We start from the raw sequence: 15984 nt of genomic DNA on the forward strand, positions 1-15984 counted from the left end.
AAGAGAGAACCAGCTAATCACCATTTTTGTTTTCTTTTTTGGCTTTTTTTTTTTTTTTCAGGGCCACACCGGGGGCATATGGAGGTTCCCAGGCTAGGGGTCAAATCAGAGCTACAGCTGCTGGCCTACGCCACAGCCACAGCCAACGCAGGATCCAAGCCATGTCTGCAACCTACATCACAGCTCATGGCAATGCCGGATCCTTAACCCACTAAGCGAGGCCAGGGATCGAACCCACAACCTCATGGTTCCTAGTTGGATTCGTTAACCACTGAGCCACGATGGGAATTCCCAATATTTTTACAATTTAAAAAAATTGTAAGTAATTGTTTGAAAGACATGTAATCACAGCAACGAAATAATTAAAACAACCAACACCAGTTTTTCAAATGGTCCAGAAAATCTCTAGTGAGAAATGTTGTGCAGAACCAGCTGTAGGAGTGGAAAGTCCTTTTAAGAGTTGAGGAATGTGAGTGACTGACCCGGGTCTCTGCAGGATTGCTGATCTCGTAATTTTTAAGTCTTCACCTGTTTTCTCCGATCGTGTTAATGATATTAGCCTGTGCTCACTTCATTTGTTACTTGTCGTGATTTCCATGGGCAAGCTGTAAGCCACCTCACTCTGACCTGAAGTGGAGAAACTCAGCAGGGCCTCACTCAGCTTGTAATATGCCGAGTGCTCCTGCTCCATGTGAGTTTCTAGCAGAGAATTTGTTTATGAAAGATTAAAGCACCACACTTTTAAAATTATTGACCTTTTTTTTTTGAATTTGATAATAATATGACTTAGGTTTCAATAGGAATGCTAGAGCATAAGCAAAATGGGGTGACATAGTCCTCATATATAAAATTGCTTATATGCTTAGGGTGTCACCCTGAGCGTCACTGTGGGTCATTGCAAACGGCTGTCAGGGCAAAATGAGAGAAGAATAAGACAAACATTTAAACAGAAACAGTTGTGATTAACAGGACACACACCCTTAATTGGGTTTAAGCTTTACTCTCTTAATGATCACACACTTGGCTGCTTTAGACAACCCAGTGTTGTCTCTCTGGTCTCAAAATGTTGGAAGTTTGACCTAGAATATTAGTGTCAGAGAGTTAGAGCACAGAGGTTGTTCAGCCCAAACTCCTTAAACTGTGATAAGTACATTGATGATATTCTAGGCCATTTGTACTGTAAATATGGTACATTAATCCTGAAACTTGGTGGAAGAAAACTTTGACCAGTTAACTTTTAATTTATATATTTAAAAATGGACCTTTTAATTTATATATTTAAAAATGGACCTATCAGAGTAGAATGTAAAAGATGTTGAATTTTAAATGTAAAATGTGGGAGTTCCTGTTGTGGCTCAGAAGGTTAAGAACCTGACTAGTATCTGTGAGGACACGGGTTTGATCCCTGGCCTTGCTTAGTGGGTTGGGGATCTGATGTTGCCGTGAGCTGTGGTGTAGGTAGCAGATGAGTCTCTTATCTGGTGCGGCAGTGGCGTAGGCCGGCAGCTGCAGCTCTGATTTGACCCCTAGCCTGGGAACTTCCATATGCCATGGGTCCAGCCCTAAAAAGCAAAAAAAAAAAAAAGGTAAAATGTACATCTTCAAGAGGATTATTATTATCACTTGAGGCTGGGACTTCTAACCTCAGGAGACATACCTTTCCTGGTTTTTTGGGTTTTTTTTTTTTTTTTTTTTCCTTTTATAGGTCTGCTGTCGAGGCACATGGAGGTTCCCAGGCTAGGGGTCCAATTGGAGCTGTAGCCACCAGCCTACACCAGAGCCACAGCAATGCCCGCTCCGAGCCGCATCTGTGACCTACACCACAGCTTGCTGGATCGTTAACCCACTGAGCAAGGCCAGGGAACGAACCCGAAACCTCATGGTTCCTAGTTGGATTCTTAACCACTGTGTCACGATGGGAATTCCTGTCTTTTGCCTTTTTTAGGGCTGCACCCAAGGAATATGGAGGTTCCCATGCCAGGGGTCCAATTGGAGCTGTAGCTGCTGGCCTACACCACAGCCACAGCAACGCAGGATCCAAACCGCATCTGCGACCTACACCACAGCTCACAGCAACGCTGGATCCTTAACCCATTGAGCAAGGCCACGGATTGAACCTTCAGCCTTATGGATATTAGGTTCGTTAACCACTGAACCACGACTGGAACTCCAGCCTTTCCTGTTTTTTCACCTCTTTTCCTAGAAAGACCTGTTTGTGTTTGATTATTTATTTATTCACAGCTCAAATGAAATTGTCACTGGCTATGCTGTTAAGAGTTTTGGGGGTTATGTGAGGACATAATGAACATTGGAACTTGAGTAAAATAAACAGCCATTCTCCAATAAGCAGTTAAACTACAGAAGTTTGGAAAACCTCAGAGTGGTACCAGAAAGAACTTTCTCTTGGTTTTGAAGAAAGCATATCAGTCCCTCCCTTTTGGATTGTTTTCATAGGTAAATGTTAATTATAAGTAATTCTAAACATGGGAAGAAATATTTTATATGTGTTAGTGTAGGCTGTGGTCCCTTTATGTGTGGGTCTCTGTCATAAGTGGCCTTGAAAATGCATAAACGGACCTGAGTTAATTCCTTCACTGTAGAATAATTACGGTGAAGAATGAATTCCTTGCAGCTGAGGCTTTAAAAAATATTTTCATCATAATTTTTTACTAACCAAAATCCTTTGGTTTTCTCACCTCCTAATTGGTAATTCACTAGAAATATGTTGCTATTCCGCATTATGACCACTGGGGGGCGTAGATTATTTTCATGTTTTGTTAAAAACAGAATGTAGTATATATTTCTGTTTAACCAGTTTAGCCTAATATCAAATTAGGAAATTTCATGTTAGGAAATTTTAAATTATTACATTTTCTTAAGCCTATTATATCTAGTCTCATACACTTAGGGGATTAGTTGTTGAGAAAAAATAAAGCTATGTATTTTACGAGCATCATTAGCTATGGAAGCTGAACATGATTCTGACTCTCCTGGCCAGTGGATTAATTTTGTGTCCCTAAGCTAGTATTTTTCTTGAAAACTTAAATGTCTTGGAAAAAAAGACTTCAACTTCTACCTGCTTTTTTTTTTAAGATTATTGAAGATACTATGCAAAAATAAAAAGTAGTGTTTCTCAGTGCTCAATCATTTATTCTTATCTTAGCCTGTAGAGAAAAAGTCTGACAATACAGTAGTATTTTTCTTTGAAAAAAATTGCATGGATGATTACAAATTGTTGGTTGTCTGGAAGGTACCACCATTGAAGTGAGGGAGACCTCAGGTCCCAGCCTGGGCTCCAGAGGAAGTTGGAGGTGTGTGCCCTGTGGCAAAATCAGTGTTCGGAAGGTGAACTCAACTCTGTCTGTTCTGTGCTGCATGCTCCTTTTGCAGTCAACATCCTATGAGTCATTGATCCAGGCCACAAGCTGTGGCAGCATCCAGGCTCCTGGGAGGTGGAGGTGCCCTGCCCCACCCCTGCCAGCACCCCTCTCGCCTCATCTGGTGTCATGAAAAAGCACTGACTGGAAACCAGGTGCCCACTGGTGGGTGGCCTTGGGCTAATTGCCTGACCTCTCTGGGCCTCTGTTTGTCCCCGTTTAGAATGGAGAAGGTTTTTCTCCCCCCACATCTTCATCTCTTCACTGCCCGCCTCCGACTTGGTTTCCTTCTCCTGTTTTCCCCTGGTGTTATTTTCTCATCTATTCCAACTTTGATTTCCTCTTTTCCTTCTCATATTCCCTTGTAGTTTCTCCAGAATTTCTGTCTGGTCACCCCTCACGTCCCTTCTTCCTGACCACCCACTTCTCCTGTTTTCCCCCTGGCAGCTCCATTGTGGGGTTTTCTTACCACCATCTGATGTTGAGGATCCAGGACTGTGGTAGGACGTGGGGGTTTAAATTTTATACATTGTGTGATAGTTAGACTCCCCACATCACTTCTCTTTTGAAGGGGGAATTTGTGTCTGGGTCCTGTGTTGACTTGGATTACAAGCCTGCAGGCCCTTCATGGTGCTATCTATAGGTGGGCGGGGCAGCAGGCAGTGAACGCGCTGAATGTAAGATAAATTTTCCCATTTCTAGTTTTGGTGAAATTTGTTTTCAGTTTTGCCATTAACATTTTTATTATGCATATCTTGATGGTATATTGCTGTAGTAAACATCACCACCACACCCTTATTTACTCATTTGGATATTTTGTCTTTAGTGATGTTTAGGCAGAGAAAGTTTAATAATTTGAACATTATTAAACATATGAGGATCAGCTAGTATATTGATGAATTAACCAAATACATTGATGGAATGATGAAAACTCCTGTCCCCCTCACCTCTCCATTGATGGAACTGTGGCCGAGTGTTCTTTCTTGTTCTCAAGATTGTCTTGGGACCCTAAAGTTGTGCTCCAATAGAAATATAATGGGAGCCACACATGTCATTTAAAATTCTCTAATAACATTAAAAAGTAAAAAAGAAAAGCAGATGAAGTTAATTTTAAAAATAGCTTATTTAACTTAGTATGTGCAAAATATCTTTATTTCAACAAGTAACCTATATAAAAAATTATATGATTTCACATTCTGCTTTCATCTTGTGTGTTTATGCTTACAGCACACTCAGTTGGCACTGGTCACATAGCAAACATAGCCATGTGGGTAATGCAGCACAGACCTAGACACTTGCATAAAATAGTATGTTTTAATTTAAAAATTAATGGACCTTGTCTGTATGTATGTTTTAGGTTTTTAGAAAAATTCTCTTGAAGTTTCTATAAATTGACTTTACTAAGAGCCAGAATGGAAAGACCAGGAATGTTTGAATTTTAGTATTATGTTGTCATACTCGTATTAAAGATGAATTGTTCATTATATTATTACTATTACTATGTGATAGTACCATTATAACATTAATGTAACTAGTGCTGTGTTAACATACAGTAACAAACTGTAATTTGTTCATTATTTACAGAGCTGAGCAGACTAGCTCCCATTCACAGTTGTGAAACTATATTGGGTCATGCCGATAAATAGCACCAAGTAAAACATTTCAGTGATTGAGTTCTATAAAGCATATGTAACCTGGCTGTCTTTGGGAAGCTCATTGATGCTTAGAAAATCTATGTAAACCATTTTCCTTTACATGGCTAATTTATTGACAGTTAAATTCACCATCTATGTAGTTATTTTATTTCTAAAAATGAGGATGTGATTGATTTAGAGAATCATTAACTCAATCCGTGTGCTTGTGATGGAAGCTGCAGTGACGGTCATGTGGCTGGGCAGGACTTGGTACCTATCAGTATAAACACACGGCACAGCCCGTCCCATGCCCCTTATCTCCTTCACAGGGAAGGGGTTGAGGCATTTTGAGCAAATCTTATTGGTAAAGTCATGCATGTATTGCCTTTTTTTTTTTTTTTTTTTTTTTTTTAAGAATCATTTCCTTTCAGTTTTAACCATATTACTGTGTCTGCAAACAGTTTGCACTCAGTCTGTCGGCAAAAGGACTTTCTGTTTTAATTACTGAGAAGTGTGCCTTCATGTCTGAAAAAAGGCATGCTGGTGACCTAGTTGAGTTTTAAGATGTTTTACTTAGAAGATGAGAATGAGGAGGGGGAGAAGATTGCTGAAGGTGGTGATCGCGGAAAGGCCCCTGCTGGTATCCTGGTGAGTTGCATCCACCAGCCTGGCCCCCTCCTCCCTCTGGGAAGCGCTGAGAGGAGGGGGTGGACACCCACCAGGGACAAGGCTGCCCCCTTGTTTTTGGAAAATGTAATATATCAGAGTGAATTTTATGAACTTTTAGATGTTGTGTTTATAGAAATCTCTGCCTGCCTGTTCTCCCTCATTCACTTCACACCATCTTTGTACCTTTTTTCTGTTTATTATTTAGCAATAACTTTCTGCCTAGAAGAAAATGAAGCTGCTGCTTTAAACTGAGGATTTTTTTGAAACTAGATTTCACACGAAATGTATCTAGTTTCACATTCTCTTTGCATCTAAGTGTAGTAGTTGAGAAATAAAAACCACTGAAAGGTTTTATGGGTTAATGTTTTTTTTTTTTTCTTCTACCTTTGAGACTTTTTTCGTCTGCCTTCCTCCACCCCCACCTCCAGCCCACCTCTGGTGACCGTAAATCTGATCTTTGCGGGAGCTTGTTTGTTTGTTTTATGATTTTTATTGTCCTAGTTAAATATTTTTGAAAACTAAACTAATATTTAAGAACTGGCATCTTATTCTGATATGTGACAGGGAAGAGTGACTGCCGTCTTTTTTCTCCTGTAATTGCAAACAAAAAAAATTTGCTCTCTTGAAATATGTGGGGAAAATGCTAATTGTCTGATTTTTTTTTTTTTCCTAGAGTTTCCTCTCTTCTTACAAGATATAAAACAAGTCATTAGAAAAGTGTAAGTTTTAGAAGTTAGCATTAAGGAAACAAAATCAGATGAACTAAGGACAATATAATTTTACCTGTGGAACCTTTTTCTTTAAATATAATCTGAAGTAAATGCAGTAGGTGAAGGTACTTTTGAGGAAATTGAGAGTGTACATTTTTGTGAAAACAAGTGTGAAATAAGACCAAAAATTACACACTTTCTAAAATTTGAGGCTCACAATTAGGGTGATTTTAGTTTTAAAATTGTACAAGTTTTTGTCACCTTTCAAAATGTTAAGGATTTGTGTGCTTTTTGCTCTTGGACCTGTTGGTAGAAATGCCTTTGCTGAGGAATCTCTGAAAGTGACTGAACTGGACATCCTTTGACTATGAATGGAAGTCAGGTGCTCTGCAGGGAAGTCATTTGCTTTTGAAAGTTCTGTCTTGATAGTACAGAGTATATGTGTACATGGACTCCTGCACATTTGTGGTTAAGGTCAGGAGGGAAAATGGTGAACATGGCCTAGTCTGAAACTTCTTGTAGTGAGCAGCTCCAGCGCACAACCCGCTCGTCATGGAAAGCATTCTTGTGCCTCCTGCTGCCTGTGTCTTCTGGAGGAAAGGCAGTGGGTGTTGCGGCTGCATTTTATGAGGTTTCTGTTTATGTTAATATTAGAACATTAAAGTCCCATGGGTCACCTCCCGGCCCTAAGAGAAACGTCCAGGACACGGGACTTGATATCTGCTTAATGAGCTGTACTGATCGTGCAGGAGTTAGACTTTATAACCTGGGTGTGTGTGGCCAGGGTGAGGGGCGAGATACTCTCAGAGTCCAGGCCCTCGGTGACCCTGCTGCTCCCTCCAGGTCAGGTCAGGTGCTGTCCGAGCCCACCTCTAGGTGAAGGTGAAAGTCTCCATCATAAAGGAGGTGGTTTTAGGTGTTTGGAATGTAAATGTATAAATCTCATAATTTAAAAAACCACGAAGAAACTTCTGTGCTTTGTTAGAAATTGGGAATTTCTTTGAAAATCCCATATCTGTAGTAATTCCTTTATTTGATAAGGAAAAGGCCAAGTCATTTAATAGTCAGATAACCTTGAAGTTCCAAAAAAATGCTGGCCTTATTTTCCCCAACTTATTTGATTGCATTTTTTAAAAATTAGGGCAGAAGATAACTACAGAAATTCTTAGCCAAATTTTGTAACCCTAAGACATGCTTCTAGAACGGAGTCCTTCTGAGGATTGGAGCTGTAAGGGGCTCTGGAGGGCTCCTGGTTGTTCTTCCTGCCACACAGTGGGAGATCCCCACACAGCTTACAGACCTGTTCACAGGGCTGATGGGGCTGCTCCACCCTTGCTCCTCTGCGCTCTTGTTCAGAGTGCCTGGTTGAGTCCAGAAAGCTCCCATCTTTATATTATTTACAGAAAGAGGTAACATAAACAACTAGTAATATAAATAGGGGAAAGACAGCAAATCACCCTCCAGGCGGGGCTTGTAGCCGGTTGAGTGCTTTATGCTGAGTTGGGAATGGTCCAGAACCAAAACTTGCCTTCAGCATGAACACTGGTCACAAAACTAATTGAATATTTAGTTGTACCGAATTTCATGTCCCACAGAAATGTGGTGATGTTACTCGTTAGGCAGTTTGGGGAATACATTCTTCAGGAGTCTTTGTTTTCCAAACTTGATTGCCTCTTAATCCTGATGCTCCAGATGAGCTCAGGAATTCGGGCAGGGTAGTTGAGCGTCTGTTGCCAGAAGATGGCCAGGCTGTTTGAAAATAATTTGTTATCCATTTTGTATTTACGCCCCATCTCTTTTCAGAAAGGAAAGACCTAGAGGTGGCTCCCAGTTAAAACACACACAGGCACACTGCTTCATGGTACTGTGGCATGTGCAGCTGAGCTGCTGATTTAAAGAAAGCAAAATTCTCTTCATTCAGCAAATATTTATTGTGCCACACTGAATCCACTAGGTGCTCATGAATTGTTTTGTTTGTATTTACTAATATGTCTGAATTATTTGCTGGTCTGGTTTGAGTAACTCAGCTGGACACATTGCCACCAGATGGCTATATGGGTACCTTGTTTGGTTTGCCCGGATGCTTGGTCCTGATTGTGTACCGGGTTAGCTGGGCAGTTTTGCCATTGACCTGGGTGAGCCCAGTCCTGTAGGTCTGATCCAGGGGCTGCTCAGTCAGTTTTGTGCATGGGAAAAACAGGTCAGCCCATCACTGGGTCTTTACTGGAGTTGGTCCAGTCCGGGAAAAAGTCCAGCAATTGGACACAATGCTCTGAGAGGATCTGTATAGAAACCTTACCTCTCGGAGTTCCCGTCGTGGCACAATGGTTAACGAATCCGACTAGGAACCATAAGGGTTCGGGTTCGATCCCTGCCCTTGCTCAGTGGGTTAACGATCCGGCGTTGCCGTGAGCTGTGGTGTAAGTCGCAGACTCGGCTCGGATCTTGCACTACTGTGGCTCTGGTGTAGGCCGGCAGCTACAGCTCTGATTAGACCCCTAGCCTGGGAACCTCCATATGCCGTGGGAGCGGCCCAAGAAATGGCAAAAAGACAAAAAAAAAAAAAAGAAAAAAAAGAAACCTTACCTCTCTTAGCAAAATGCTTGTCTTTTTATATAATTTGTGTTTTATAGTCATATCTTAGGTTTTAAGTATTCAAAACCAGCTCAGTTCTACTAAAGGAAAAAACTAGATGATCAATTCTAGAGTAAGTTTTATGTGTGTTATCTAGTTATGTGTATTATCTAGTTGAGCAGAAAAAAAATTGTTACTTTTACTGTTACGCTGCTTGTTTATATAAGTAAAATAATTTTGTCTCTTCTTCAAAACCTGTTGCATTACCTAGAAACATTGTCTCAGCTCTCTCACTTTCCTTTATTTAGGGACGGTATTTTTCAGTGAGTGGAAATAACATGGTGGTCTTGTTTTGCTGGAATATTGTTGTTTTTTTGTCTTTTTTGTTTGGTCTTTTGAGGGCTGCACCCTCGGCATATGGAAGTTCCCAGACAAGGGGTCAAATCAGAGCTACAGTTGCCGGCCTACACCACAGCCACAGCAACACCAGATCCGAGCCGAGTCTGTGACCTACACCATAGCTCACGGCAACGCTGGATCCTTAACCCACTGCACGAGGCCAGGGATCAAACCCTCAACCTCATGGTTCCTAGTTGGATTTGTTTCCGCTGAGCCATGACAGGAACTCCGTGGAATGTCGTTTTAACTCTGTGATGGAATCATGCCTAGAGCTGTATGTGCCCTCGGTGCGCCGTCTCAGCCTTAGCCCGTGTCTGGCTAGGAAAGACCTTCATCAGAAATGAGCCCAGGGAGTTCCCATCGTGGCGCAGTGGTTAACGAATCCGACTAGGAACCATGAGGTTGCGGGTTCGGTCCCTGCCCTTGCTCAGTGGGTTAACGATCCAGCCTTGCCATGAGCTGTGGTGTAGGTCACAGATGAGGCTCAGATCCCGCATTGCTGTGGCTCTGGCATAGGCTGGCAGCTACAGCTCCGATTCAACCCCTAGCCTGGGAACCTCCATATGCCGCGGGAGCGGCCCAAGAAATAGCAACAACAACAACGACAAAAGACAAAAAAAAAAAAAAAGAAATGAGCCCAAAGTGACTAGGAAAGCCGAAGGGGAGCCACGTTATCTCCAGAATGTCACTCGCTCTCTGAGATGTATCTGAACTCCACTTGACCTGCAGGTGGAGAGGCTGTCTTCAGTCGGGTCAAGGGGCAGTGCCCGAGATTATGAGAGTCCTTAGTCATCTTTCTTTTATGTTCTAACAAAGCATGAAGTCATATCCATGATAGATGGATATTGAGTCAGAAGATTGAAATTACATTGGAAAAGGACTTCCCTCAGGGGCAGCGAGGCAGGTCAGGCACAACCTTCAGCCCTTCACTGTCCGGCCTGAGGTTTGGGATCACTTGTGCTTGTTATCTGGATGGTCTGGCCATTGGGATTGCCAGGTTCACTGGTCACTGGAACCCCTTCTGTGTGTAGAACACAGATTTCCCAGACAGGCTGGGTCAGAATTAAAGGGGGCGGTGGAGCCCAGGAATGGCTTATTCAGATTTTATCTGCTAAAGCCCAGAGTTGCATTTAGTTATCACATCTGTGTTCTTCCTTTCGTGACCTTGACACTTGAGATGAGTGTGGGTCAGTTCTTCTATGGAGCTCCCCTCACTTTCAGTTTATCTGATGGTGTCTGCTGTCTCCTAAGTAGACGGAGGCCCTGCGGTTTTGGCTCTTTTCATCCTGTGGGGTCCCTAATGTTGCTGTGTCTTACTAGTTTCCTGCCTTTGCTAATGTGGCCACTGCCAGGTTCTCTGCTGTGAGTTACTGTTTCCTGTGGTGATGAGTGTATATCTTGGGGAAGATAATTTGAGTATCTGCAGACACCTTGTTTCTCTTCAGATTTGGTCCTCTGTTTTTAGCATCCACTGTCTGCAGCAGGCACTGTGGGTTCTCATAGTGGTCCTCTATCCCACTCATCCTTCATTTCTTAATTGGAATTCACCTTGAAGAGAAATCTGCTCCGGAGGTCCTGTTGTGGCTCTGTGGTTAACAAACCCGGCTAGTATCCACGAGGACGCATGTTCGATCCCTGGCCTTGCTCAGTAGGTTAAGGAACTTGGCATTGCTGTGAGCTGTGGTGTAGGTTGCAGATGTGGCTTGGGTTCCATGTTGCTGTGGCTGTGGTGTAGGCCAGTGGCTACAGCTCCAATTCGACCCCTAGCCTGGGAACCTCCATGTGCCACGGGTGCTGCCCTAAAATGCAAAAAAAAAAAAAAAGAGAAATCTGCCCCTTCTCCCTACATAGGTTTTAGTTTATATCAGTGTAGGTTATAATTATTTTTGCCTCAAATTGTTCTAGCTTTAGCTGTTGGGCACTTTAACGTTGGCTTCTGTGTTCCTTTAACATGCCCCTCATCTCTTGATTTCAAGCATAGGATTCCTACTTTCTGCGCCAACGTCATCTGTCCATGGAGACTTCTGATGCCTGTCCAGCACCACAGGGTTTGCTCTAGCCTTTCTTCCAGGAAATTGTGTTTTAGGGCTTCCCAGGTGTTTATGATTATTCACTTGGGGACAAGAATCTGTCAGGTGCCTTGTGGACTCAGAGGCTCTCGTGGTTTTGAGTAGCCCCATTGGTGAACAGGTCTCCAGCTTGGGAAATCATCATTTCCTTTTTTTTTTTTTTTTGTCATTTTTGGCCACCCTGCAGCACATGGAGCTTCCAGACCAAGGATCAGATTAGAGCCCCAGTTGTGACCTAAGCCGCAGCTGCTGCAACACTGGGTCCCTAACCCACTGTGTCAAGCCAGGGATCGAACCCATGTCACAGGAACTCCCATTTTCCATTTTTAACCGAGTTGTCACTTCTTCACTGGAAAGAAATTTTTGTTGTGCTCCTAGCCCTGGTACCTAAAGTATCTCAACCTCCTAGGAGGAAAAGCCCCCAGTCTTTCTGTAGCGGAGTAGAAACCCATTGAGCTTCACAGCCAGCATTGTTACAAACTTTGTCAGAGAAATGAGCACCCTTGAGGGAATGTCTAGAGGTTGAGTACACAGCATGGTCCCATGTGTATTAATAGACACAATCCATGCAAACAAATGACAAAAAGTTGCCCTCAGTTTCAGTAAGACCAGATTGATCTTAATTCTTCATTTTCTTTTTGATAAGGCAGTCTGCATCCTTTTTCTAAAGAGTAGCCTGGGAAATGATATAAAATTGGGTTGTGATGATTGTTGTATAGCTATAAATGTAATAAAATGCATTGAGTTAAAAAAAATAAAAGCATAGCCTGCCTTCTAAAGCAGGTATTTACTCTGTCAGACTTCTTGAGGATAAACCCTTCATCCCTGGGTTGTTGATGATGTTTGGATGGTGAACTTTAGGCCTCCACATGCCTGTTTGGTTAGTAGCTGTGAAGTTATTTAGAGCAGTTACAGTGCTTTAGATCCTGCTGGGATCCTTCGTCTGGCTTCTTCTCCCCTGAACTTAACCAGGCACCATGTGATGCAAGTTGAGAGACTTTCAAACCAGGGAATTGACACATTGGGACAAATGTAAAATTTGAACTTAATAATTTGAAATTTATCTGTGATATTAACTAAGGTTCTTTGAACTTAATAATTTGAAATTTATCTGTGATATTAACTAAGGTTCTTTGGGGGCCTGAGAGGAAGATGAATTAAGTTTAACCTGTCTTTTTCTAGACTGACAAACTCTATGAATATTTTTATTTATTCCCATCTCACAGATGTACTGTAAACTGCAAAATAGTCATGATGTCAGTTCCTGACTTCTAGGTCTGTGAGTAAATGGAAAGAACTTCTAGTAAAGTTGGATGTTTCAAAGGAAATTGCATCCTACCAGTATCTGCATTAGAGTGACAGCCATCACGGAAAACACCCGGTATGGTTTCCATAGAGACCTGCTAAGATTGTGTGCCTTTCATATGTGAACGTGAGACAATCTGATTTCCTGTTTTATTTTAGAGTTCCTTATAGTTATCGATCCTCACCACCAAAATAGGTTAGCCACAGAGCTCTTGATCCTGGAAAGATTAGGATGAGAACATGTTCCTTAAAGCATGTATTTGTTATCATAATGTAAACATATCTTTAAAGCTACTCAAAATAAAAAGCTTTAACTTTTTCATGTGGGGTAGAGGCAGCAGAATCGTGGCCTTGTAAAAGCTATTATGAAATTCGTCAAAGTTATATCAATGTACCACCAGTGTTTTTAGGAGCTTGTGGTCTCGAGATATGATAAAAGGAGCCTGGGCATTTAAGGTGAGCTTTTGTCTGTGCTTGTCATTGTGTGATGGTTTGACTCCCGGTGTGTTGCTTATTTTCTCTGAGCCCCACTGCTCTTGCTGGTACAGTGCGTGTGACGTTTACTTCACCTGAGGGTTCATTGAGGTGATGTGTGTGGCATGACATTGAAGGGACACATGTTAGCACCCTCTCTTCTTTCCCCCATCACCTCCCCATGGCTAACCCTAGGAAGGACACTGAGTATAGCATCTGAGGTGTAGTGAATGTTAGTGGGTGAGTAAATGAAGAGTTTGGATTTTTACCATTGTAACTGAATCTATTTTAAGCAACTTGCACATATGAAAACCTACTCTCATAAAAAAGTTAAATTATTACCACTTTGTAAAATAACCTAAAGAGGGATTTATTTTAAGAGTAAACTCCCTGGAGTGCACTGAAGATAACTATAAAACAGTCTTCCTCCTAAGTGTTTACCTAAATGAAATGAAATTATGTTCACATAAAAGCCTGTGTACAGATTTTTTAGTAGTTTTATTTGTAGTTTCCCCAAGCTGGAAACAACCCAGATGTCTGTCAGCTGGTGGGAGGATAAACATACTTTGGGACATCGGTACAATGGGATACTGCTTCCAATCTCCAGGGGGACGGACAGCTGATACCTGCCAAAATGTGTTTGATCTCGAACACATGACACTAGGAGAAAGAAGCCGTATTCCAAAGGGTACATACTCAGTGGCTTCACTGATAAGACATTCTGGAAAAGGCAAGATTACAGGGACAGAAAACAGATCAGTGGTTGCCTAGGGGTCGGGGAAGAGGATAGACTACAAAAGGGCACAGGGGCATTTCTAGTTCTGTGTCTTGATTATAATGATTGTTACGTGGTTGCATGGTTAAAACTGCACACTACAAAAGGTTTAATTTTACTCCATGTAAAGTACACCTTATTTTTTAATCTATTTTGAATAGTTCAAGGTACAGGTATTTGAAATCTTGGAGTTGCATTTCATAGCAAAGTTGGCATGAACATTTAGCTGGTTTTTATTTGCTGATAAGTATAACCATTACATAAAGGTTGACTAATATCTTTCATGATTAAGTATAATCAGAATCTTAAGCTCATTATATTTCTCCATGATTTTACTTGTATGTTTCTGTCCAGTCTTTGACCAGGTTAAATGTTCCCTGAAACATTACACTCTGTCACTTCAAGTACAAGTAGTTTGGAACTGGGCATATTTTAGCCTTGACAGGAAACAATAAGAACTAAATTGCCAGAAGGCTGCGTTACTCTGCAGTTTGGGAATTGAAGGGAAGATCAGTGAGGAGAAATGCAGGACATTTGGGGTCAGGGGGCCACGAGAGTTTGGGATGGATTTGGTCAGGGAAGCAGTGGGAGGTTGAGGAAAGCCTCCCATCCCTAGTGTGCCACCTGCCACACACTTTATAATGTGAGTGAAAGCTGAAGGTGGGTGTGAAGCTGAGCTCCAGATCCTTGCTCCGGTCCAGCCGCTGAAGATAACGGATGTCCAGGTAGATAAGGAATGTGCAGGTACATTGCTGAGCCTCAGGAAGATGGAACTGAGGGCTGGGCCTTATGATGTTGGACGTTTTCCTGGAAGCCGACTGGCTGGAGGAAAACGCTGACCTCAGTGTGTTCTTTCACTTGTAATCGCCTCGCTGCCCTGACTTCCCCTCGCACCCTCCCACCGGCTCTGCTCCTGCCCATGCGGGCTGCTTGGGGGCCCTTTGTTCTCATGGGGTTATTTTTAGATTTACGGTTGGAGGTGGGTGTCATTTCTCAGCTGTCACTCACATAGACTAGATTTTTGCAGGGTTTTTTGTGAGCTTTTCACCAGCCTCTGGAGAAAAGCATTGATTTCTGAATAACTGAGCATTGCCTTTGGGACCTTGGGTTGGCCTCCACTGTTGGCATTTAAAATAATATATGCATATATATGGTATGTATATATATATGTATATGTACACATTACATACACATACATTTAAAAATGCATACATACACAGAGTCTGTTCATTCACCTTCTTGCTTTGTCTCTTTTTGGCCACATCCACAGTACGTGGAAGTTCCAAGATCAAACCCTCACCACAGCAGCAACCTGAAACACAGCAGTGACACTACCAGATCCTTACTCTGCTGTGCCACTAGGGAACTCCCTTGACTTCTCTCTAGTCCAGGTTACAATACAGAGCGTGGCGTGTGTTTCTCCTTCTGATTCTGTTCACCAGACCTTGCATTCACTCATTCATTGCTCCATCCATTCACTGATCCAGAAATATTACTTAAGGACCTCCTCTCGAGGCATCGAGCCAGGCTCTGGGGGTGATGGTGAGTCAACAGCACTTCTTTCTCAGTCAGAACCTAGTCTGGAGGTGGGAAGGGTGGAGAAGGATGCCTGGACACACGGCCACACAGCCAGGTGCCCCTCTTTGCTGGATCTCATGCCTCCTCGCCCATCTCTTTCCAACCTTATTTTCCATCGTGCCCTGAGTGTTCATAGTCTGTTGTGGACAGAATTTTATTTATTCCCATCTCCTCATCAGGAAGCCCATCACATTCTTTTTTCTTTTTCTTTTTTTTTTGTCATCACATTCTTCTCAACTGCAGCCAGAGTGGTTGATGGATTGGAAAGAAAACTGGTGTTGGATTTTGAAGGGTTGTCTTGAAAATTATTGGGCCAGTGACTGGGGTGGAGAGTGGGAAATTGATGGTTTTGAAGATGAAATAGGTGGCACTTCCTTTAGTTGTATCTATGGAAAAGCTGAAGCAATAGTTGGTAAGACT

The 15984-nt window shown here is 42.2% G+C and overlaps 1 protein-coding gene across 8 annotated transcripts in view; it reads left to right on the forward strand.

Moving 5' to 3' along the window:
* LPIN2 (lipin 2) overlaps window positions 1-15984 on the forward strand; it is a 102427-nt gene that overhangs the window by 35290 nt on the left and 51153 nt on the right. For 4 of the 8 annotated variants that reach the window (XR_002344391.1, XR_002344389.1, XM_021093240.1 and 1 more), the window contains exon 1: window positions 1750-5659. The exons of the other annotated variants lie outside the window; for them this stretch is intronic. Coding sequence is in view for 1 of the 4 variants with exons in the window: in XM_021093238.1 (XP_020948897.1) it covers window positions 5576-5659 (84 nt within the window). In the remaining 3 variants the exon portion in view is untranslated. Of the gene's footprint in view, window positions 1-1749; window positions 5660-15984 lie in introns of those variants that run through there. 8 annotated transcript variants of the gene reach the window in all.

This window comes from Sus scrofa, chromosome 6, assembly GCF_000003025.6.
Source record: "Sus scrofa isolate TJ Tabasco breed Duroc chromosome 6, Sscrofa11.1, whole genome shotgun sequence".
NCBI lineage: Eukaryota > Metazoa > Chordata > Mammalia > Artiodactyla > Suidae > Sus > Sus scrofa.